This window comes from Miniopterus natalensis, chromosome 18 (genome assembly GCF_054644295.1).
Source record: "Miniopterus natalensis isolate mMinNat1 chromosome 18, mMinNat1.hap1, whole genome shotgun sequence".
NCBI lineage: Eukaryota > Metazoa > Chordata > Mammalia > Chiroptera > Miniopteridae > Miniopterus > Miniopterus natalensis.
Window position 1 is genome coordinate 3,299,751 of NC_142098.1, and position 25,611 is coordinate 3,325,361.

The following is a 25,611-nucleotide window of genomic DNA, read 5'->3' on the forward strand; positions in this document are numbered from 1 at the left end:
GGGCCCGCACCACAGATGTGCGTGTCTTTCGGGCGGGTGACGGTAAAGTATGACCCAGGGCCTCGGGGTGAGTTCGACGCACACATTAGTGAGTACACAGGCCCCAGGAGACCTTGACTATCAGGGACTAACTTGGCAGGGACCTGGGGCCCGGGCAGGGCGTCCCGGGCCTCCTGAGCCGAGCCCCGCGCACCCCGACCGCTCACCTGTGTGGATCCTCAGGTGCACCTTCAGGTGGTGGGACGTCCGGAAGGTTTTCCCGCAGTACGGGCAGTCCTTCATGGCCGCGCCCAGGCTCCTGTCCCGAAGCAGCCCGGGCTGCTGGACGCCCGCCGGTCTCCCCGCCTCCTCGCCGACGTCTGCAGCGGGGGAAACGTTCGCACGTCACTTCAGCACATGTCACAAGTTGTTCGCACCAAAACTGCTAACACCACACAAAGTTAAACATGTCAATGCTACACCTGCCTATTTCATTCTTTAAATCTGACAGGAGGCTGACAATTCGTGTATTTTGTTATTCTCTGAAATTATTTCATCTTTCCCACCATCATTTTAAGCAGCATATGGTACCTTTATATTGAACTGAATTAAACAAGAAAAGAAACAGCTGTGTCAGCAGCTGGTTGGGTTTCTTCTTTTGCTTAGCTCCTATTAAATATTTTTTTCCCAAAAGTTTAGAAATGTTGGTGTTTTGTTGAATCTGATTAGTTTATAAGATGGACTAGCTGGAGACGTTGCTGCAGGATTGAAATCACATTTGCATCATAGCGCGCAACGAATGAAAAAAATAAAGTGTCTCTGCCGAGTCCTGCAGACGTGCAGACACACAGCTATTTTGGGACAGGAAAGAAATTATCCCAAATGGATTGTCTCGTCCTTGTAGCCTTGTATCTATCGCTGGCTGCTGTGATCTCACGGAAGGGAGGAGGAAAGTCTGGAAGGGTGGTTCCGAAATCAGCCCCCAGCGAACACATAGAGATGTGTCCAAAGTCAGGTGCAGAAACTTGGCTGCAAACTCCTATAAACTTGGAGCTCGGAGACTTGAGAATTCTGTCTGCAAAGTATCGATACAAACGTCCTTTCTGCTGCTATTTGTTGTGTAGCCCAAACCATTAGAAAACAGAGTAAAATTTACACGTGCTGACTTCTGCATGGAAATGATGGGACATAACAGTAAATAAAAGGGTGGAAGCCTCTAGCGTTTGGAGGATACGTCACTGCAACACCCGAGGCCAGCCAGGCGGCACGCAGTGGGGAGTTGGGAGCTGCATGTCCGAGGAGGGCGACCGGGCTGCGGCTGACCTCCTGCACAGACCCCAGCTCCCTGGAGCTGGCAGGGTCCTTGCTCGCTGCAGCCTCCGCCCACCCCTGGGGCCTCACATAGATCCACTGTGAGCACGAGGGACCTTCTGGGGTAGTGACAGACCTGTGGGCTCTGCAGAGAGCAGAATAAACAAGATTTGTACCTTGTGAGCAATGAAAAATGCAAATTGCTTTTATTCTGCAATACCCGTTGCTAGTGTTTGCTGCTCACAGCCCAAAGGGACAGACTTATAGGCCATAAACAGGATGAAGGCAATGCACTTAATTCTTATTTGGATGTGCATTCAAGGCATCCGTGGCAACGCGCTGGCTTGGAGCACCCTTTCTGCATCAGACTACACACAATATCATCACCCTGGACAAGCCCTTTGAGGGCTCGCCTTCATCCCATTCTCCCAGCCCTCTAGCCACCTTGGGGCAGCTGGTCCAAGGGTCTGAATGCCAGCATCTTTTTCCTCATAGTTCTGCCACAGGTTGAATGCACCTTGCTGAGCACCAGGTTTCTGGTTGTCCACATGCATGTGCGAAGGCTACCGACGATGGCCACGGCCTAGGGCAAACAGGCCGGAGAGAACGCAGCGCCGAAGCAAACACGTGCCCACGTGCAGTCACAGCAGGGCACAGCCCCAGGCTGAGTCCGCCGGGGCTGCCGCCACCTCTGTCCCAAGGAGCCAGTTTCCCGAGGGCCCAAGAGAATGATGCCAGGCGCCAACCCTAGTAACCCAAGGGCTGCATTTAAACAGCTGGCATGCCCCCTCCTGCCCACTTTTGCATCCTTCTGCCCACCTGAACCCTCAGCACTGGCATTGGCTTCCCAGCCTTGTTCGGCATCCCGCCGGTGGGACCGTGAGGTCAGCTTGAAACAAAAGTGAGCCCAGTGCTCACTGCAGCACAGTTAAGAGGCCCGTTTAAGTCAGGAGGCCAACAGCTCTCAGTTCAGATTACAAACAGAACTAGGTGCCCTGGGGTTGGCTTCAGGAGTGAGGTGGGCAGCTGTGGTCTTTCGATGCCATATTCCGGCAGGTCCTCGTGTTCCACGATCTGCACATGGGCACTGCTCCCAAGTCTTCCTCCAACCAAGCCCACCTGTGATGTAGCAGGAGGGCTGTCGAAGAGAAAGCAACTAAAGGAACAGAGCAGAGCAGAGCTGAGATGGTGGGGGACATGCTCCTGGGGGCTCCTGCTGACCCCTGCCCAGCACGTCGCTGATGAACACACAGATAAGGCTGCAGCCCCCCGCCCAGAAGTTTCAGAGTGCAGGGGAGCTGCGCCTGACTGTCGTCACTCGAAGTGATGGCGTGGCTCCGTTTCCCTTTAATCTTCCCATCTTGGTTATGTGTGGCCCAATAAAGAGAATACATTTATAAGATAAACAGCCTTCTTTGCAGATTTAAGAATCTAGTTTTCACTTTACACAGAAATGGTTTTTCTTGGAGGCCAGGAGGCCTATGCGTTTACTCTTAGACTAAATCCAAGTAGAAAAACAAACTCTGAGCGACGATGAAGGGGATGGTGGGTGGTCCCGGGAAGTGTCCGGAGGGGCTGCGAGCCAAGTGTAGGATGGCTGAGGACACCGGACTGGCCTTGTGCCGGGGACCACAAGCACCCGGGAGGCTCGCTCAGAGGGTGACGCGGTTGCCTGACGCCTCGTCACCCGTGTGAAAGCCTGACAGCTGTCCTCCACCAGGACGCCCCGGGGTGGGGGTGCGGGATGTGGGGTGCGGGATGCGGGGCGCGGGGTGCAGGATGCGGGCTGAGGCTCGGCCTGCCGCCCCTCACCCAGCCCTGGAAGCAATGGGGTCCTGGGTACAGACAGACACCCTTCCCCGCCCCTCCAGGAAGCAGCCGGTAGGAGGAACACTTTAAATATCAAATCCGTGATCCTTGGTCAGGCTGCTTGGGGACCGGTCTGAGCTTTTTGAGAAATGCTCTCTTCCACCCCGAGTGCTGCTTCCCTCCCAGCACGTTCTCACGTGTCCTGGGGACAGAAGGAGGACATGTGGGCAGAGACCACCTTAGACCTGTTGTCTGCTCCTCCGTGCCCAACCGGAAGCCGGGTTGACCCTGGGACCATCTGGCTGCAGGCTGGAGGCATCTCCTCACCTACCAGCTTCATCTAGGTGCTCTGGGCCTCTGGGGCCTGTTTCTTTTCTCGACCCCACTAAACAGTAAGGGATCTAGTCCTCAGAAATGGAGTCGTGTATGGGTGCAGCGGGTTACATTCCAGAGGGAGTGGGCTGCATGGGCCACCCGTCCTGACTTCCAGCCTAGAACAGGTGAACTAGAGCTGGTACCGGAACCCCTGCCAGCTCTCACCTGCTCCCACAAGCTGGGGGTGTTTGCTGAAAAAGAGAAGATGGACCCAGTCATTTCAGGTTGTGTCTCAAGAATATGTTATTTGGGGGTGACGTCAGACACCTGACATCCTTCATTTTGTCAGATCAAGGTCAGTAACCACACTTCCATCTGCTTGTTATAACCCTCCAAGTGGACAGCAATGCTGGCCGGTATCAAGGTGATGTTAGGTGTGTGACCTTCCCTGAAGGTCAGCGGGAGGTGGGAGGGGCCCACAGCGGTGGGCTCAGCAGCCGGGGGAGGAAACATGGCCATGGGTCACATCAGCCACACAGTGGCTGTCCTGGATGCTTAGAAAGACAAACAACTTCAGTTAAAGCCCAGACACATGAAATACTATGAGCAGCTGTCTGGAGCCATCCCGAGGCTCGCTTTCTTGCTGTACCCAGATATGGGTGTCTCATTACATATGTAACCAAACCACATATGTTTGACATTTTAAAAAGTTAAGTACAATTGTTTACAGTAACGTTACAATTTTTATGCATACCACTAATTTAAAATCATTTTTAAAAATAAAAAGAACTCTTTAACTAGGGATCTCTACCACAGTAATCACTGTTTCATTCAAGTCTCTTAATTTTAAAGTTTTCAAAATTAGGGGAAGTGTTAAGCTTCCAAGAGGAACTATACATTCTTCTGGACTTTCTCTGAAACGTTAGTTATTTCTCCTCCCCTCAGATTTTAAAGACTGGTAAATGCAGGCAAAGAAATTAAGAAAGATGCAAGTTTTTGGTGTGCTGCTCATTCCTTAGACTCCCTGCTGGGGAGCTCCAGGCCACCCAGAGGCTGTCCTCGCCACAGCCTCTCTCAGCCTTTCTCTCACACACCCTTACCTTCTCCTAAGCCCAACAGGAAACCAGGGATGGTCTCAGAAGACCAAGAAAGTGACTAGAAAGGGTTGTAAGCGCTCCTAAAACTCCAGGCGTCCCTGCTTTTCCCAGCTTCCTTTGCACTGTGTTGAGACCAAGTGACTCGCTCTGGCTGGTGGCGGGAGGCAATGGGAGGAGAGGCTGTGCCACTTCCTGCCTTTCTTCCCTGACCCTGGCTGCACAGGGATGAGTGGCAGAATCATACAATACAGGCCACCAAGTCACTCAGTCACCACAAGGACGGGAGCCGACCCCCGCCTGACTTTGCATGACTGAGAAAAAAATTCTTGGTTCTGTTAAGCCAGGGGAATTTGGAGAGTTGTCGTTGTAGGAGGGGCTCAGGAACTGACAGAGAAGAGTCAGCCTCCTCCTGGCAAGGTCTGCACTGCCCAGTGATCCAGGTCAGCCTACCAATTCACAGGATGGCTCAGAGAACAAGAGAGGCCAAACAGAGAAAGCAAAGGGAGGCTTTTCTTTAATCATGTGTATTCTCAGTTCCTGCCTGACAGCCTTACCCTTTATATGCCCAAAAGAACATTTTGAAAAGATTCCCATTTAAAACAATTATGAGGATGTTGGTGGTGCTGATAGTGATGATGGTGGTGATGCGTGATGGTGATGACAGTGATCGTGTTGATGGTGATGATGGTGTAGGTGTTGAAGGTATTGATGGTGATGATGGGGATGATGATGGTAATGGTGGTGATGATTATGATGGTGATGGTGGTGGTAGTGATGGTGATTATTATGATGACGGTGGTGGTGGTGGTGGTGATGGTGGTGATGGTGATGGTGGTGATGGTGGTGGTGGTGGGTATTTATGGTGGTGGTGTTGATGCTGATGGTGGTGGTGATAGTGATGACGAGATGATGATGGTGATGATGGTGTTGATATGGTGATGATGGTGACGATGAGATGATGATGATGATGATGATGACGATGAAATGATGGTGATGAGATGATGGTGATGATGGTGATGATGAGATGATGGTGATGATGATGGTGATGAGGATGATATGGTGATGATGGTGATGATGGTGATGATGAGATGATGCTGATGAGCTCATGCAGTAAATGAAGAGTTTTCTCAGTAACCTCACCTGGGTAAGGTAGCTATCTGCAGACCTAAGCACTTATCACTTTATAACATGGCCATGATATTTTAATTTTTATGGAATTTCTAGTATAAAGTAAATATATTTTCCCAGAGGAGTTGTGCAGTTAATTCGGAAATAGCCCTGTACAAAAAGCACCGCAGAAGTTTGAATCTCAACTCATTAATGAAAAAAACTATTTTTGGAACCTAAGGGGTGAGCAGGACACCAAAAACTTGCATCTTTCTTAATTTCTTTGCCTGCATTTACCAGTCTTTAAAATCTGAGGGGAGGAGAAATAACTAACATTTCAGAGAAAGTCCAGAAGAATGTATAGTTCCTCTTAGAAGCTTAACACTTTCCCTAATTTTGAAAACTTTAAAATTAAGAGACTTGAATGACAACAATGATTACTGTGGTAGAGATTCCTAGTTAAGGGTTCTTTTTATTTTTAAAAATGATTTTAAATTAGTGGTATGCATAAAAATTGTAACACTACTGTAAATAATTCTACATAACTGGGAAGACTCATGCCTTGGGTCATTGTTAGTTTGGTGTCTCTGTTGTTTCATCAAAGTTCTCTGGTTTTTGATGGCCATATATAGTCATGTTAAAAAGTTAAACATTAATATGGATTGGAAAAAGTGTTTGTTTAAATAGAGAGATATTTTTGTCCACTTAGGAAAAGGCAACAGCCAGCTTCCCTTTGGGTCTCAGGACTGGGGACTGGGCTGGGCTCAGGGGGACACTCCCAAGCTCAGGAGCTGATTTCTGTGCATCCAAGTGCAGAAGTGGAGAGCTGGGGTTCCCTATTACTGCCTTTTCTCACCTTCGACCCAAACTCAAAACTGCATTTTTGCTTTTGGCAAGATAAGATTTCCAGAATTGGGGAAATAGGTCATAAAAAGGCTAAAGTTTGAAGGAAACATATAAGACACAAGGATCTCAAATAGCTTCTCTAAAGCAACATTTTGATGAGTTAAGTGAAAATGAATCAGAAACACGTGTATTAAATTTCCCTTAAAATATACAAGGACTCCAACATCAAGCAATGTGGGCCAAATGTGTTTCTGGTTTTACCAAGCCTAGAGCCCTTTCCTGATTGTCGGGGGAGTGTGGAACCCTTGCTGGTGAATGGGCCACCCATGGGGTCTCTTTCCTTTGGCGTTATGTGACCCGGCCGCGGACATCTTCCATAGTCCTCGAGTTGCCTCTGCCTGGGCCCTCAGGACCAGTTATGGGCAGACACTTCTAGTCCCCAGCTTGGTGGCTGTGACCATGGATGTGGCAGACAGGATTTGGGGCTCAGAGATCGACCTAGACATCTGGTGTGACAGGTCTCCTTGGGCTGTGCACACCCCTGTCTGCCCTGTGGCCTGGTCAGGGGGTAGGCGGGAACCCGCCCCAGAGACCGGTAGGGTGACCTGTGCAGAGCAGGCCCACCATGGACCGGGCTGGACGAGACCAGGAAAGAAGATGAGGGTGGGGGTGGCCAGGGAGCTGCTGCCTCTCGGGAAAAACCTAGTGGCGGGCCGGGGAGGGCCGGGCCACTGGGTCCATCGCTCTCTGGAGTAACCCCAGCTCCTTCTCATGGTCGTCAAACCCCTGCCCAAGTGGCCCCACTACTGCTCTGACTTCATCCGGGCCCCTGCTGTCCTCAGCACCCACCTTCTGTTCTCCTCAGGCCTCCTAGCTGGTCCCAAGCTGGGGCTTTGCTCCAGCTGCCCCCCCCTGGTGGAGACACCTGCTCCCAGTGGTGTCCCTGACCACGCCTCCATCTGAAGGCAGCTCCCCGACTCCCCGCTCCCTCTGCTTTGCACCCTCTGCACACTCTGACCCATGTGCTGTCTGCTCCCTGCCTGTCCCCTCCCCAGAACACAAGCTCCACACAGACAGGGACCATGACTGCGGAGTGGCACTACATCTCCGACACGTGGTAAGCACTTGGCTTGAGTGAGTGCTCAATTCATACTTTAAAAAAACTGTACATACTTTTTCAGCAAGCAGCTCCTGACTGCGAGAGGGAAGCTGCCTTGAGCAGCCTGGGAGGAACACCAGAAACACCCCAAAGTGCTCAGCACCTTCAGGGACTGTGGTGTGATGCCAGTGGGATGGGCAGGTGGTCAGGGGTGCCTGGGAGGCTTCCCGGAAGAGGTGGCCTCATGGTGTCTCCAGTTCCTTCCCTGTCCAGGTGGAAGGAACCACAAACATACAGTGGTAACTAGCCAGCCATGATGAGCTTTGTGGGGAGGGCTGTGGAGGGACTTTTCACTTCCCGTTTCCTTGCTACAAATGGCAACCTTGCCATCACAAGAAGACAAAAAAAAGGCAGTAATCAATAGAATAATAAATCAGATATTTTTTAACTAATCCACACCCCAATTACCATCATAATTATTATGAAATACTTGGTATGCCTTCCCTTTTTCATAATTTAAATTAAGTCCTTTCTTTAAAAGAAAAGACAACTATAGAAGCCTCTACTTCCAAATAAAGCTTAAATTCCCAAAAGGTTTCTCCATAATTTATTTTCTTTAAAAAAACAACAACAAACCTATAGCTTTTAAGATCCTCTTAAGATAATTTACAGCCCACTTGTTTAGGGGGGTGAGGGTGGGAGAAGATCGAGGGGGTCTCTGACTGCCGGGCCTTTCAGGGAATTCTTCCCGCATGGCCCTGGGACAGGCTGGACGGAGATCGGAAAATGAACTTGGTCAGTCGCTGCCACTTGTGGGGCTGGGTTTCTCCTGGGAATCCGCACGTTGAAAGATGAGGGGATGGTTTGCAGATAAGGCCTCCCCAGGAGAGAGCTTTTGCCGTATTCTTCTTTAAACAAAGAAGACATCTTAAGCACCTCGAAATATCTTTCATTTAATCGCTGGCAGAAGGCAGGTCCCCGATGAACGCCGGCCTGTGTCTTTCTCTTTAACCAGCTGAGTGGTGCAAGCTTTTAATACAGCCGTTCCAATTATTGTAAAAGTCATCTGGTGCCTTATAACCACAAATATTGACAGTTTATTGCACAACACATTCCTGACATTTGAAGGTCACACCATACATAATACATACTCTTTTATAAAAGTGTCGGGAACAAAGAGATACATGATAAGCAATTACCTCCCCGGCTTGTTGTCCGCAGTGTCCGGGCCGACTCGAGGTTACGTGGGAGGCACACGCACCATTTTAAATAATCTATTAAGGCAGCACACAGGCCGTTATGATGGGTAATTGTGAAATGGCTCGTGGGCACGCTGCCGGTGGATTGGCGGGCCTGGCCATGGGGTCTAGTGACCCTCCTCTGACGTCAGGTCACAGTGCCACTCTGCCACGAAGGGCCCTGCCTCGCTTCCCAGTCAGGTTCCCCCAAAGCCACTGACCATGACACAGTGACAGCATGTCCTTGTTTTTCAGACTGCTCTGTGTGGCCGAAAGGAGTTTTTAAAAGGCACCTGGTCCTGGCCTGCTGAGGTCCCATGCTGCCTGTCCCCAGGGCGTGGCATCCACAGAAACCCGTGGCAAGGGGCGTGGTCGCAGGCCCAGGGGAGGACCAGGGCTGGGGCGCCCAAAAGCTCTCCTGACGCGGAGGCTGAGCAGAGCCTTCAGGCACAGTGGGCTCGCCGCTCTGCCTCATTCCGCTCCTGGCTGAAGCTGGATGGAAGGGTTACACGCAGGTTAAGGGGAAAGCATTTGCAGCCCAAAGACCGGGTCAAAACCACATTCCGGCAATTTGGGGGAGTGTAGTCCTGGGAAAATGGCCCGACTGCTCCAAGGTTCGGCTTTCTTATCTGCCATACAGGGATGTCCCCATCATTCACCCCACACGGCGCCTGGTGAGGATATGCCCCAGTTCAGAGCAGCTTTTCCCGTGAACATTGCCAAAGGATGGACGACACGTGGAGACATCAGAAACCGGTGGTGTCAGTGCCCTCCCCACCCTGCCAGCCCCAAGCTGCGGAACCAGACACACCCACAGGTCCCGCACGAGGGTCACGCTCCTTTCCTGAAAAGCCGCTTGGAGAGTCTGCGAAGCCCAGAAGACCCTGGCAGCTCCCCCGAGTGAACAGTGGAGAGGAACCCAGGCCGCAGCACAGCTTCGCCTCCACGATGATCTTTAATCACAGATGAAGCTGCGGGTTGTTAGAATCTACCGCCACTCCTCCAAAAGCTACCAAGGGCTGCTGTTTGAAAAACATATACATCTATGTGCATGTGTAAACACAAAAACATACAGAGAGGGCTGCATTAGGATAAATAATCGGCAAACTGTCAAGATAAACAAAAGCCCCTCCAAGACTGATTTCATTTTCATTTCCAGAATGAACCTCCTAAAATTTAAGACATGGGGCGAGAATGATTTCTCTAAAGAGGACGTGTTTATTAGCATTAAATTCCAGGGAAGAGGCCCTCTTCATACAGCACACGCTGGCGTCTGAAAAGCATGCACATTAGCATGTGCGTGTTTCTTTAAGAAGCTATCCTGCTTTAGAGGGTAGTGGAAAGACAGGCACCACGTGATCCCAAGGTTGCTATGGTAAATATGCATTTTTTATTGAAGAGTAAACAGTGGCAGGAAACAAGTGTCAATTGCCTGCTCTGAAGTTATTGCCATTTTTAAGCTGAACCGACTGATCTGGCCCTTTTAATCTCAAATCCTTTATCAGAGGAACACCATCACTGGATCAAGATTTGAAATTTTTAAAATAAATGCTGAACTCGTCTATACCTTGAGTAATGAATACTTTAGTGGACATATAGAAATTAACAACAACAAAAAAACCAAACATCCATCCAGCTCTGCCAGTCAGAGCACAGAGGTCTTTGTTGCCTGGCTTTGGCCTTGGCTCAGGGCACAGCCAAGGCCACCCTGCTGTCCACTGTCTTGGTACCTGCAGGCAAAACAAAGCCAGAGCCGATGCCCCGGAGGACGGCCCTCCCATCCTGCGCATGTGTCCTCATAGGCTGCTGGCCCAGACTGCCGGAAGGGCAGTGGACTCAGCCAGTATCACTGTCACACTCTGAGCAAAGTTGTTTTTGTTTTGTTTTGTTTTAATATATCTTTACTGATTTCAGAGAGAGGAAGGGAGAGGGAGAGAGGCAGCAAAATCAGTGATGAGAGAGTCACTGACTGGCTGCCTCCTGCACGCCCCTGCTGGGGATCGAGTCCACCACCCGGGCACGTGTCCTGACCAGGAATCGAACTGGGATCTCCTGGATCCTAGGTTGATGCTCAACCGCTGAGCCACGCCCAGCTGGGCGAGCAAGGTTTTCACTGTGTTGCCCCTTGCACGTTGGCAAGGGCTTGCATTTTCCCCTGATAGTCTGCAACAGGCAACTCTGTTTCCCTCTGACGTCCACGTGGTGACCCGTCTCCTCTACAAATCAGGCTGTCAGAAACCTCAGAGCTCCGGGCACATCCTAAGTGGGTTCAAGAGCTTTTCTAACCAGGGGAAGCATCCGGAGCTTGTCCTTCTGACACCAGCTGTCCTCTCTGTAACCAGCAGAGGACAAGGCTGCAACCCTTCCTCCACCATGTCGGCACAGAGTGGGTGTCCGCCACCTGTCACCACCATGCGCGTGGATGAACGATGTGTGAACACACGATGAACCGCGTTCCGGTGGGACTGGCTTCCAGGGTAGCAGCTTCCGGCAGGAAGGTCCAGGCTGCACCAGCTTTGTTTGATCACAGATAAAAGTATCCAGTGTTGGCACATTTCTCAAAGGGAGCTTCTCAGGCTCTGGGAATCCCACACTAGTCTAAAGGATGCTTGACCAGGGACGAGTTCTTGAGTAAGATGACAGTCCTCCCAGGAGCCCCTAAAGGAGGGGCAACAGCGGGCAGTCCTGCCCATGGGGCAAGGGACCCAGGGCTGGACCCACATGTCTGCAAGGCCTTGGAGCTGCACGGAGCCTACTTGGCCTGTGGGGAGCAGCTCAGGCACTGACTCCTCAGGACACCAAGATTTGTTTGACTCCAAGCTGAGTCTGCATCTAAACTGTATTCCTGAGCAAACCATGATCCTTAGAGTCTTTGGTTTCCTTGTTCGTAAAGTTGGATAAGGCCACTGACACAAAAGAATCTGAGTGTTTCTCAAGATAGCGGGTACGTGAGGCCTCGAGCCACCTTAATGAAGCCCTGCAGAGGCACCTCGGCCTAGAGCCCTAGAGCAGCGATTTCCACCTGGGGTGCCGCACTGATTCTTAAAGCATGCTTAGTTAGATGCCAGTGACTCTTTGTTTAACATGGAAAACCACTTTTCCTCCCCGTGGAAGATGCCCATATTCTGTCATGCTCATTTCTGCCCCGTAATTGAGACAGTCACATCGAGAGGTCACTGGAAACTCCTGCCTGGTCCTCTGCCTGCACCATGGGGAGACTGCACAGGCCACGGCCCCATGTGTATGTTACGGCTCAGTCACAATCCACATGTCATGACTGTGATTTCTGGAATCAAAACAAAGATCCAAACAGCATGAGAGCTACACCTTTGCCAGGTATACTAAATTAAATCAGAGATAGGCCCGGCATCAACCCTCACTCTGTCCCTCCAATGCCCTGTAAGGACACCGCCCTCCCTAAACGCTCCGGCCTCTCTGCCTGCTGCCCCCACCCGGAAAGGGAGATGATAGAGCCAGCTGCCAGGTAACAATGGCACCTGGTACCCAGTGCTTGGTGTATTGAAGGAACTGGCTTTGCAGCAGGGGTGCAAAGCCACAGAGAAGCTGCCAGCCAACGTGGCGAAGGACATGCAGAGCCTCTAAGAGAAGCTGGCAATGTGGGCGGGATGCTGGTAGACACCACACCTCAGGGGACTTGGCCCAGGAAGGTGGAGAGGACATGGCTGCCCAGCACCTGAATGACAGGCCAAGGCCTTTTGGGGTCCTGCCTCTGCTTCTATACCATGTGGGGTAGCACCCACATCCATCACACAGGGCTTCCATTTGCTAAGTTTACTTTTAGCCTTAAAAATGTGGGGCATTCCAGGTGTGGATTCCAGAGCGTCTCCTGAGAACCTGCACTGGGTCCAGGTCCCACGGGACAGCGGGCACTTCTCCTTCCTGGCCCCTCTCGTCCTCACCACCTGGCTGCCCCAGTGTGCAGGCTTCACTCTGCATTTGCCATTGCAGCTGCTGTGATCCCAGACCCCCTTTCCACCTCTAACATCAGCCTCTGTAACCTCAGTTGAAAGAAGATGGCAGAAGCCTCCAGCCTAATTCTGTAATTATCGTGGGCCTGTTATTTCGAAGCCAGCGGTGATTGTGGGGTCAGGTACTCAGAAGAAGAGGAAGAGAAACATATTTTAAATGATAGCAAATATCATCTGATTCTTTGCTATAAAACCAAATTGCATCCAGAAATGATGGAATGTGAGCTCACAACTGTCATCAAGTTTCAAAGAGGCCTCAGCAGAAAGGGCAGCGACCAGAGATGGAGCCAACGCAGAGCCACGGGAGTGAGAGGCCTGGTCCCAGGACCAGGTGGCTGGCCTGAGTGCAGGGACACTGACAGTCTCCACCGGTGTTGGGCCTGGACAGCTCCCTTGCCACCTCCCCCAGCCCTCTCCTGCCCTCTCCAGGCTTGGCAGTTCCAGTCCTCTCCTTCCTGCCTCGCTCCAGTGGCCTCCCCAGCACATCCTCAGCCCCTGAACCTTTTCTGGACATTTCCTCACAATGACGCACTCCAGGCTGCTCACGAATTTTTCTTGTGTCTTGATTCCAGCCTGCTTACCAAGAGTACCCCGTGGGTTGGCCTGTCTCATCACCATCCCAAAGCCGCACGCAGGGCTGGCCCACGGAGTCACTCAGTGAGCACACACTGGTGACCTTTCCACTGTGGAAAATACTGTCCTGCCTACTCCAGGCTTCTTTGTAAGGCTGCTTCAGGGAGAAGAGCAGGCCTGACCCAGTGGCCGGAGCTCTGTAGACTTTCCGGCCCCACTTCTCACTCAGTTTGTGTCCCAGGTATTTGATAGGATATGAGTTAGTTCATCCAGCCAACAAATATTAGTGCCTGCTCTGTGCCGGGCACAGTGTTACAGACACAGGCGCCGTGGGACAGAGCAGACCAGGCTGGCTCACAGCGTGGCTGCCTAGGGACACTGCAGTGGATGCAAAGGAGGCCCGGGCCTCCTGGGGCTCCCGTCTGCATCCTACAGGGAGCTGCCCAGTTCTCTTCGTAGTCCTCGTTTGTCTTCAAGAAATGAGATCACAGATCATTGGAGGAGCTGAATGTCCCCTCTGCCCTGGTACCTGGCCCTCTGGGGACAGATCTCTGGCCTGTGCAGTTTCTCAGCTGGGTCCCCTTCTGATGTTCTCTGCTTCTGGGTGTCCTTTAAGGAGCAGGAGACAGGAGCACTTGGGTGTCTGCTCCCACACCACCCACCATCACTGGCGGGGCTGAGCCCAAGGACACTGTTCTAAAAACGGAGCCCCAGACGGGTGCCCTGCTCCTGTGGTCGGCCACGGGGCACCTGCTGATGACCTGCTGTGCCAACAGCACAGACTCTTCCAATGAGGACGCAGAAAGCCTGAGAGTTTATCCTGAGCAGCTTACCGTGCACATGGGTGGGCACAACAGACATCCGGAACATGATGATAAAACATGCTCCAACTGATGTTAAAATAAATGTCAAAACGACCACGATCATTATCATGATAGCAGTTGACATCAATCAGGTCGGACGTACCATTACCCCACTGTACAGATGAGAAACTGAGGTTTACAGAGTGTAAATACCCATCCAGGCTCCCACAACACTGAGGGCACAGCCCACTGAGGTCAAGGTCTCCTGGACCAAGATGGAGCTCTGTGGGCTTGCATTCACAGTGACAAGGCGGATGCAGGGGTACAAAGGGCTGTGTGAGTGCCGCCAGGAAGCCCTGCTGGGGCGGGGCACCATGCTCTCTGACAGCCAGCAGAACAGGCTGGTCCCTGTGCAGGAGCAAACCAGCTCCCCAGGAGGGCCGCTCTGAGCAGCAGCCCAGCAGCCCAGCAGCCCTGCCGAAGGGCAGGTGTGTCCCCGGAGCAGGGCCTCTGGGCTTGATCCACTCCTCTTCTGTTGGCCCAGGACAGTCTCAGCATTTTCCCTGCTTGTTCCGAGCCTGCTGACCCCTCCAGGTCCTGGAGCCTGTGGCTGCAGCCATTGAGAACTCCTGCCGGAAACAAATCAGGGAGGCACACGCACAGCCAGCCAGCACTCGCCACATCCTGGGTGAAAACAGACGGTTCTAAGGGTGGGGGCGAGCTGAGTCACCTCTCCAACCACCAGGCCCAAAGATGACGAACTGCTTCCCTCGTGGTCTGCGGGGGAAGCGGGAGGGGTGTGTCTGAGGCCTGGGCTCTTGTCCTCCGGGACATCCCTTCCAAAACATGTGCCATTTGTGCCATCTGCTCAGCTTCACAGGCAGAGCCAATCCTTTCAGGGGTCAAGGACTGCTGCCAGGGGGAACCGGAACTGTACCTGGATCACCGTGCCCTGCCACCTGGGAGGGGCTCCCCCACGGAAGCTAGTGGGCACACAGGGCACCTCAGCAGGACAGCCATAGCTGGCCCTGGCAGCCCACGGACAAGGGTGCCCAGTCCCCAGTCGGAGGTGTACCCCTCAGTCCCCCGTCCACAGGGTAGGACACAGGCTCCTGAGGCTGCTCTAACATCAGCACAGCATGAGGCCTGTCCCCTTCTACCAGCTTCCCCACCAGGACCTGTTACCTCCCAACCCTGACACTCCAAAGCATGCTGCTTAAGATACTCGGGACCTACACGTGTGGAGTCCGCCTTTGGAGTGACCCCACACCCAGCTGGAAAGTGAGTCTGGGCTCGAGAACCGTGTGGACACACCTCCCCGTCTCTCCCGGGGTCACTCCTCCCGGGCTGTGCCCTTGCTCATCTCGTCAACATGGGCCAGAGTCTTGGGTTTCAAGCCATTTAATAAATGTTATTTTTAACCTGGAACTATTACAGACTGCCGACTGAGCGATACCAATGTCACAAGAGTCATGGGGGGAGAGAAACAGAATTCACCCTCTTTCTCCACAGCGTCCACCTCGAGGCCCCACCCCACCGGGCCGGGCGCCCTCTGCCCTGTGCCCCGAACCCAGGGTGCAGACCCATCCACACCACCCCAAGAACCGGGCATGGGCTCACTTGCAGTGGCTCTGATTTTGTTTTCTTTCACACACAAGACATAAGAGGAACGGCGGCCCTCCCCTGGCCACACCCTGCCTCCATTAATTGCGGGAGAGCGCCAGCTTGCTGGTAATGGCGCCCTCTCAATAATACTTTCCAGCTAAATTGTCTTGTGGTTTTGATTCTAGGATATAAAAAAAAATGCTTTCCATTATTCTAATGTGTCACGTGTCTTGTGAACCAGTGACCTAAGTGTGTGTACATATAAAGAAAATATGAAAGAAAAGAAAAAAAATATAAAATATGATGACATCATTTCAAAGGCATAAGCTTTTAAAAATGCACCCGGGGGGATTTATTTCTTACTCCAGAGCAACATAACACCATCCGGCTGATGCGCTGCGCTCTTTTTTTATTTGGAAGAGTGCCATCTTTGTGCGCCTGGTTCATGCGAGTTAATCAATTTGAGGTTTAGTTACACTGCTGAGGCTTGCATTCTATAGATTGCTAGAAAGTAATTCGAACTTGCAGAATTTATTAACCAAACACCAATTATCATTAAACAGCACTGCATTATCCAGCTTTACTACCTGACAAGAACTACTTAATGAAATTTTAGATTAAAGTTATTCAGTGGTTGATTTATTGTACAAAACTCTAATGTGGCCAATGTGCAGATGCTGGGAGCAGCATTTTTTTTTTTCAAAATGGTTTACTCCAGGGACCTCTAACCCATACGCGTATCACAGCAACGAATGTGACCCAAAGAAAATATTTGATTTTTTTTTTCTTAAAAAAAATATAATGCATTATGCTTGGACAGGGGTCTGTCTTGACCTGCATGGCAAAAACTGTTTACAGCACAATGTTTGCAAGATGAAACGACCACGAAATGTGTTACATATAAGGCTTCCGAGTAAACAGGAGCACCAGATGTTCTTTGATGTTAATAATGGCATTTATTATTAATATTAATTAGACTGCATTCAGCAATACATTTGGGCCATTTCCAAGTCAATTAAGGAAAACGACGTTCGGGAGATGTTCTGAACGACATTTTAAGGCAGGTGTTCCACAGTCCCCTAATAAAACGATTCTGCAGGCACTGGAAAACAACCATTTTAAATTCTGTGTTTTGCAGTATATTTTACGGTTCTAATTCTCCAGATTTTAAAAATACGATCAACAGTCTCACCAGTCACTATGAGGAGGACCCTGCCACTTGGAAACTTTGTATCATTTGAAGTTTAAAATAAAAGTCTATAGATCGCGAGGCATTGCCAATAGCACGCTGATGAAAGTTTGCACACACACGAAGCACAGAATTCTGCTTAATGTCAACGTACAGATTCCTCGTAGGGGCTCTTTGTGGACCCTGCCTCCTTTCCAATTTCCTGCATAAATCTCTGTTATGAAAATGAGGGAGGGGATGGATAAACAGCACTAGGCACCCTCTGAAAGCTTTGTTTAATTCTTCGTGATCGCCTCAACCAGACACAAGTTAACTCGTCATTAACATGGATACAAAGAGCCCCGGTCTCCTCTACCCCATGGAAGCTCCGAGCCATCTGACTTAAGTAATGATGTTACAACGTTGATGTCCTATCTGCGAAATTAATTATATTTAAATTTTTACATGTGTACCTTCATTTGTAACAGTTCGATATCCGCCGTTGGGGAGAGTTGGCGGGTGTTTATGAGCAACCTCAGCTCCGACCCGAGGCGCTTTCGGAACAGCCACAGCCACGAGCACAATGGAGATGAAGCTACTGCTCCGTTCGCTCCATGTCCCCCCTTTTGCTCGAGCCCCATGCAGACCCGCAAAATAGATCTTCTTAGCGGAAAATGTAACTGTACACATATCACATACACTGTTAGCCTCTGGCTCATCAGGAATTCATGAACCTGAAGGCTTTTTTATGATTTGTATATAAATTAAATTTCACGACATAGCTGCATTAGCTTCAAATGTAAACAAAATAGACTGGGGTCCATGTCCCTCTAGCAGCCAAGGGACGACATTCAGAGCCCCCAGCCACAGGATACGCACCAGAGCAGAGTTCTGGTGCAGGAGCTGGGAGCTGGGAGCTGGGAGCTGACTGCTGGGAGCTGACTGCTGGGAGCTAAGAACTGGGAGCTGATTGTGGGGAACTGGGTGCTGATTGCTGGGAGCTGGAGCTGATTGCTGGGAGCTGGAGCTGGGAGCTGGAGCTTGGAGCTGATTGCTGATTGCTGAGAGCTGGGAGCGAGGAGCTGATTGCTGGAAGCTAGAGCTGATTGCTGGGAGCTGATTGTTGGGAGCTAGAGCTCATTGCTGGGAGTTGGAAGCTGAGAGTGGGCAGCGTCTAGTGGGGAGGACAGAAAAAGGTGGCCAAACCACACACCCTCCAGACACTGCCATGAGAAGCTCGTCTGACCACGGCCTCTCTCCATTCAAGCTCCGGGCCAAACTGAAGATGCTTGAAATGGTCCCAAGTAGTGATGGCCATCCTTGCACTCAAGCAGTCCTCTCGTGTTGTTTCCTTTGTTCACAGGCCAAGTCTGGGCCCCTGGGAGGCCCAGTGGGAAACCTGATACCGCCCCACCTCAGCTGCTGGCCCGGCCCCAGACACATGGTGTCTGAGCCTGGGCCCTATGAGGATGCAAAACTACAGGCCTGATCAGCACTGAAGGTGGGAAAGAGATGTCCTTCTCCTGGCTGGACACTTCCCAGTGCACAGCCATCAGACAACCGGAGAGGACATTCCTTTCCCCTGGAGGGCAGTACAGACAAACCTGGTCTGAGATCCACCCTAAACTCCCAGAGACCACAGAGGTCAGTCACTGGCCAACACTAGGCAGAGAGGGGCCCAGCCACCGTGAAGGGGGAGCCTCTACAGAATGCCAGCCTCCTGCCCTCTCCCCCAAAGTTCCTGACACCAGATCAGCCACCGTAAAGGGAAAACGGGGCAAGTCGGAGCCTATGGACAGGGCTGCCCTGAGCTGCGAGGAGGCAGGGCATCCGAGGATGGTTAGGTGCTGTTTGCAGGCAGGTCAGCTGTGCCAGCCCGTCACCGGGTGTTCCTGTTTGGCATGTGCTTTCTGCCCAGTGTCCCTCTCTGGCACATTAACGATCTGTGTACTCATTTATCAGCAGCACATTCTGAATTGTATATTTATGGCACAGTGCACTTTTCATAGCTGAAAATTAATGAACATGCCTTTCTCATAACAAACAAGCACCTGGATGCATAGCTAGTAATCGGAAACAGATTTATTTTTATTAGTGGGTATCAGGGCAAAATTTATATTTTAAAAAAGGAACACTGAAGTTCCTGTGTGACAGCTACAGACTGGATCGGGCTCTGTCCCGGGAACTCCCAGCACCTGGTCACGTCAGAGGCCGTGATGATGCCTTTAGCAGGGTGGCGTCAGCTGCGGGCGGAGCCGCTCACCTTGGAGAGCCAGGCTCTGAGGCCCGAGTGCCCCACCCACCGCCCCGGGGCAGGGCAGGCAGCCTGCCAGAGGTGAAAGGCAGAGGAAATTCAGTCCTCAACAGTTCCCACAGTTTCTGCCGACAACCAAGCCCTTAGCGACAATCCTCCTTCGGACGAGCGACTCATCCCTCCAGGTTTCCAGAGAAAGGACGTCAATCCTGCCATCTGAGAGCATGGCACAGCCCACACCCACGACCTTAGTCCTCGAGGAAGGACACAGTTGCTGTTCCGTGCGCTGGGCACTACGACAAAGCGCGGTATAGGAAATGGACCCGTCGGAGCCAGTTCTTAGAGCTACTGTCACCACTCTCTTTCCCCCAAGTCCTTTCATCACCTCACAGCCAGGGACCACAGCTGTGTCCCACACCACCCATGAATGAGACCGTGCTCCCTCTGCGCCGGCCGCCCCGTGGGCTGCAGACTCCCACGGCCTCGCGTGCTGCGCGGTTACGGGGAGCGGCCTCACCCCGGCTCCCCACCAAGGGCACCCCTGATGAGGCTCCTTAGCGAAGTCGATCTGGGACTCGGTCCTCGTGCAGCAGAAGGGGACGCCAGCGCCTCTGCAGCCCTCGTCACACCCCCCCAGCGGCACGTGCAGACGCACCGTAAGGACGGGCTGGAAGTGCCCGGTGCCCACGCTGCCAGCCAGCCCCACTCTCCCTCCTGATGGGCTTCCCTTCCAGAAGCTCCTCCTCCTTCCCAGGCACCCCAGGGTCCACAACTGTAGTCAGAGGTGCCACCCCAAGCCCAGACTGTGGCTTCCCTCTTGCCTCCCACTTCTGGAGCCTGGGAGCTGTGTGGCACACCCTCCGCCTCAGTGGGCAGTGAATGGCCAGCCGAGAGCTCTGGGACACCGGCCGCCTCTGGGGCTCGGCTAGGTCTGTAGGCCTGGACGGGTCAGTCCGCAGAGGGAGCTGGTGGCCTGCGCCCTCGGCCGGTCCCCGTCCAGGCCGTTGGGCCCAGCGCCACAGCCCCTGCTGAGAACCAGCTCGAAGAGACACCCATCCTTCCCGTCACTCAGCGGGTGGACCGCTTGTGATTCGGGTGCCAAAGGTGCACTGAGAACCCCGAAGTCTTGTGGGACGAGAGACGCTCACCCAATAACCACCCAGACAACAGTGTGGTGCTGACGAGCGAGGGGAAAGCGGGCCATTCGGGTCGCAGTGCCCGCCCGCCTGTTTCCCTTATTTCAGCCACTGCGTGGAGCAGGCGCGAGACGTCCCCCTCGGGATCGCATCTGCTGGGATTTCTGCTTCCTCCCACTTACGGGGCTTCGGCGGTTTGTCCTTCGTCTCATTCATTTCTCTCAGTAGCGTCTTTCAAATGCGTTCTCTCCAGCCCACTGTCGCTGCTCTGTACCCTTCCAAAGGTTATCTGTCAAGTGTCCCTGCTTTAAACCTGCCCTCTGTCTTCTGAGTTGGGTGTTTTGCCTTTAAGAAAGTTTGTTTCCAGGGCTAACTCTCCCTAACTGGTTACTTTGTGTCCAGCTGTTTTTAACCTCAGCCTCTTACTCTTATCTTCCTCAACTTTCTCTACTTCAACCTTTAGCTTCTTCTTAACTGTTTAATCTCTTCTTTTAATTTGTTAACTTTCCTTCTCATTTTCTTTACCTCTCGTATGTCATTTTGCTTTATATTTGTATTTTGTAAGACACTGTTTTGTCTTGTTTGTTGCCGGTGCAGATGGGGCGCCCCGCACTCTCACCTCGGGCGATGCCCCCGAAGCTGTCTCTCTAGACCCCTTCAAATGGTGCCTGCCCCCTCTGACAATGGCTCTTGGAGAAAACACCTCCTAAGCTGGTTAATGCAGAGGCCACAGGCACCCACCCTTCCCAGGGCGGGGACGATCCACCCCAGCTCCGAATTTCCTCCAGAGGGTGGCCTCCGCTTTCATGTTCATTGTTCATTTTAGGTTCCTCTGCAGAGTTCTCTGACCCCTGCCCTGTGAGGAGTCTGTCTGGGGACAGGGCAGCAGGTTGGGGGGCGCGGGCCCAGCTCAGGACCCCACAGGCAGAGGGGCCACCTTGCTTTTCCCACGGTTGTCTGGTCTGCAAAGCTGGGGGGTATCCCCACGAGCCTCTGTTTTGGCCCTGTTCCCCACTACAGAAATAGTCTCCTTGCCGGGGTTTGGTTTTACCAGATCATAAAACAAATATGTAATCATTGTAGAAGGTTGTAAGACGATAGGAGTCCGGAAGGAAAGGAGTGTCACCACTTCTACCCCGACACAGTCATGCTTTTTTTTTTTTTTATCCTTACCGGAGGATATGTTTTTATTGACTTTAGAGGGAGATGAAGGGAGAGAGAGAAACACTGATGTGAGGGAGAAACATCTATCAGTTGCCTCTCGTACACGCCGACTGGGGACGGAGCCCGAAACCTTTCCATGCACAGGACAATGCTCCAACCAATGGAGCCACCGGGCCAGGCCACAAGACAGTCATTTTTAACAATCTGCTTCATATATTTTCAGATTTTTCTATGGGAAGAAATGCCTATCCAAATATATTTTCACTTTTACCAAAAAAAGGGCACTGTGCACACAGGCTTTGTAACCTGTTCTTGTCACTTCGCAACATACTGTGACTGTGTCTGCAAGTCGAGCGCGCAGACCTGAGCTAGCATCCCAAGGCTGCCGGGTCCCACAGTGAGGCAATCACATGTCCCCTAGCCAGGTCCTTCCTCAAGTGCATTTCAATTGTTTTCAATTTTACTGTGACAAACTGAGCCCAGCAAATATCTTCGGTCAAACATCTTTGATTTTCTGATATGTGTGTGTGTATATATATATTTAAGAATAACCTAATAAAAGAAGAATTGCTACGACAATGGGGAACCATTTATTCAGGGGCATGTTTGCCAAATTACTGGCAACTTTGTGTGAGCACAAAACCCTCCTAAACGACGACCACAGTGTGATTCCTCCCAGCCCCACAGGAGGTACCCTGCTCCCCGGCTCTAAATCGCTGGCAAGTCTGAGGAGCAAATACAAGGAAAAATCTGCCCGAACTACTTCTCCCTGTTTTCTGATTGCTGGTCAGGTTGAAACTCTGTCCTGTGCCTACCGGCCATTTGCTTCCTCCCTCTGGGATCCACATGCTCCTGGTCTGAGGACTGTGCAACAGCCTCGTTAGGAAAGGGATCTTCCCAGGGAAAATCTGAAGAGATACGGAGCAGACAGTTAGGAACGACTCTCAGGGAAGAGGAGGGGAGCGCCCTTTCCTCCTCACATGCGCCCTGGCCGGAGCTGCGCGGCCTCAGTCCACGGCACCCCGCGAGCTCCTGAGGGCGGTGCTCTGTCTGCGGCACCTAGAGGGCCTGACGGGGAGAGAGTCCGGGGTGCTCCGGGGGAAGAGGGGGACAGCGCAGTCTCTGGCCAGGTCCTGCTTACAGCACGTGGCCCGCAGTCCGCACTTGCGCCATAAGCGCACAGGGGCGGGTTTTTCCTCTTGGGGAGGGCGTCACTTTCCTTAGTGTTTTGTAGGAACTCTCCCTATGTCGAGGATATTATCAGTCCCATTTCCTAACTGGATTTACTTTCACCTTTATAAAAATACATACTTTTTCTAAATTTAAAAATTAAATGTGCTCACTGTAAAATAAAAAAATCCAAACAATATGGAAAAGTTAACACAAACAAATCCTCAACCCCATGGCCTGCTGGACCAGCAGACAGAGAAAGAGAAGCCAAAAAGTGGAGGGAGAAGGAAGGCGGGCCCTTTGGCGTGGGGTGTGCGGGATGGGAGAGTGGCCCCTCCTCGCCACTGATGCCAGTCGCCGGTCTGGCAGGAGGGTGGTAAGGAGCCTTGTATTCCTCAAATTCTCTTTTTTGCTAAACAGCTTCAAGAACATCGGTGCTGGTGCACACAGGACTCGGGTTAGATGCTCTCCTGGTCCCCTGCCCGGCCTGCTGTCTTGTAGCCCACCCCCTCCTTCCACCCTGTGTCACGGGCCGCCCTCCAAGTCCCTAAGTACAGGTCAGCCTCGCGCATTGAACTGATTTCCTCGACTGGCGTTGACTATCGACTGCCTGTATTTCTCCTTCTCTGAACCGCCTGCTTGTGTCCTTTGACCACTTTTCTATTGGAGGGTTTGTCTTTTTCGTATCGATTTGCAAGAGCTTTTTCTTCATACCAGGAACCTTAACCCCTTCCTGCCACACAGGGAGCAACTACTCCCACGCTGGGCCCCCGCCCCGCGGATGGGCTGAGAGGCCCCTGTGCGGCGTGTCCTCGAGCACACTTGCTGCTTCAGGTGGACTCTCCGGCGGGAGGACTCACGCCACACGGCACTGTGCTCGCTGCGCAAGCAGAGCAAGCTGCCGCCCTTCCCCTCAGCCAGTCTGGCCTGAGGTCCAATAAGCAAGAGCATCCCCAACCCATGACTATAAAAACACTATGTTTTCTTCTACATCTTTAAGGGTTTCTTCGATTTGTTTCTTTTGCATTTAACTCCTTGATACACCTGGGATTCATTTTGGCCTAAAGAGTGAACAGAAGTCCAACAACAACAGGAAGGACGGTGGTCAATGTTCCCAACGCCTCTGCTCGCCGGGGGTCCTGGTCCTATGCCCATGCCTCCCCTCCCTGGCTGGGTGACACTCAGGGGTACCAGTTCTGGGCCCCGCCCATGCCCTCTTAGTTTGCTGGACGGGCCAGACCCATCTCAGATCCTCTGTCTTGTTCCCTAAGAAAATGACTCACCTCAAGAGGATCTGGGTCCCTGTCCACTAACTATGACATGCTGAGGAGTCTCCCCCATTAAGCCTCTTGGCTGCTCCAAAGAGGGCCCAGCTAACTTTGGCCCTCTCTCCCCTCGATAGACTTGGCCTGATCTCTCTAACCACTCACCATTTCCCATGGGGGCCTTGTCCCCTGGTCACCCCTCACCCTGACTTTAAGGGGATCTTCTCTAATCATCTTGGTGCTAAAAAACAAACAAACACCCTTTTCACTTGCACCTGCAGCCAGCCTGGTCCGGAGCTGGTTCCTGGGAGGAGGCTCGATAAAGCTCAAAGCTGGGATGGACTCAGAGAACAACTTGACCCACACCCATTGTGTAGATGGAAAAACCAAAGGTGTGAGACCCATCCACTGTCTGGCTGAGATTCTCAGATGAGGGAGTCTTGGGGAGTCAGAGCCATGACAGGCCTTCTACAGGGAGCAGCCTTCCCAGAGGCCGTGATGCCAACTGCAAGTTCAGCTCACCCAAGGAAGCGTCTGCTCCCAGGGAAACAGCTTGCATAATCTAAGAAACGCTACAATGGTGTCAGCTGTCTCAGCTTGGGCTCTTGAACAGGATGCCATACACTGGGTGGCTTATCAATAACAGACATTTATGCCTCCTGGCCTGCGGCTGGAAGCATGAGACCAGGGTGCCAGCTGGGTCAGGTGCTGCTGAGGACCGACATCCTGGTGGCAGACAGGGACCTCTCCTTGTGTCTTCATGTGGAAGAACAGGAACTACTGAGCTCTCTGGCTTCTTCTCATAAGGGCACTAACCCCATTCTTGAGGGTGCCACCCTCATGACTTCATCAACCCCCAAAGACCCTACCTCCAAATACCATCATATTGGGAACTAGACTTCAACATAGGGAGCCTGAGGGGACCCAAACATTTAGTTCATAACACCAGGACGTTATCCATATTGTGGCCTCTAGGGTAACGTCAGTTGGCTCCAGAAAGTGGGCTTGGGAATACTTCCATAAAGAATGCCATCATGACCTTGGATTCTGAAGACCCATGGTTGGGGGGCCCCACAGTTGACCCACAGACACCTCTGAGGTCAGTCACAGGGGGATCCTTCACCTCATCTCCACTGTGCCCTCCACCCTTCACCCAGTCCTCCCCCTGCAGCCTGAGCAGGGCTCTCCGCCCAGACCTTCCTCCTCTCAGCCAGAGGCCAACAAAAGCTATCACAGGACATGGGTCTAGAGATGTCCAACTCTAGACTTTTAAAACATGTAACGCACATCACGTGTAAGTAAGTCTGACGCAAAGTCTAAGATTTAGATGTTCGAAGATGGAATATAAAGTCCTATTATTAAAATGTTATGATATTCTAGCCATTCACAACACATGCATATATATACACATGCATACACATACAGAGAGATGTCTTTTATCTGAACAGACACGCCCCCAAAAGGAACAGAGAAAGTCTCTGGAAGCATGTGTTCTACTGATTGCGATTATATTACTGGAGATGATCCCTTCTGGGAAGAGGTGGTCTTTAAATACATCGAGCAACGGGCAATAATGTAGCAATTTATTAAGATGACACATTTTGTGTAAAATTAGAATTCAGTTTCAATGGCATCTGAGAGAAAAAGAAGTAGCAAGTAAGAGTGAAAATAGCCAGGCCTATT

General features: G+C 51.8%; 1 protein-coding gene across 1 annotated transcript in view; it reads right to left on the reverse strand.

The window, feature by feature from the left end:
* ZNF536 (zinc finger protein 536) overlaps positions 1 to 25,611 on the reverse strand; it is a 169,214-nt gene that overhangs the window by 114,945 nt on the left and 28,658 nt on the right. Inside the window, exon 2 of the mRNA XM_087827574.1 lies at positions 207 to 359. Within this exon, the coding sequence (XP_087683700.1) occupies positions 207 to 359 (153 nt within the window). The remainder of the gene's footprint in view (positions 1 to 206; positions 360 to 25,611) is intronic.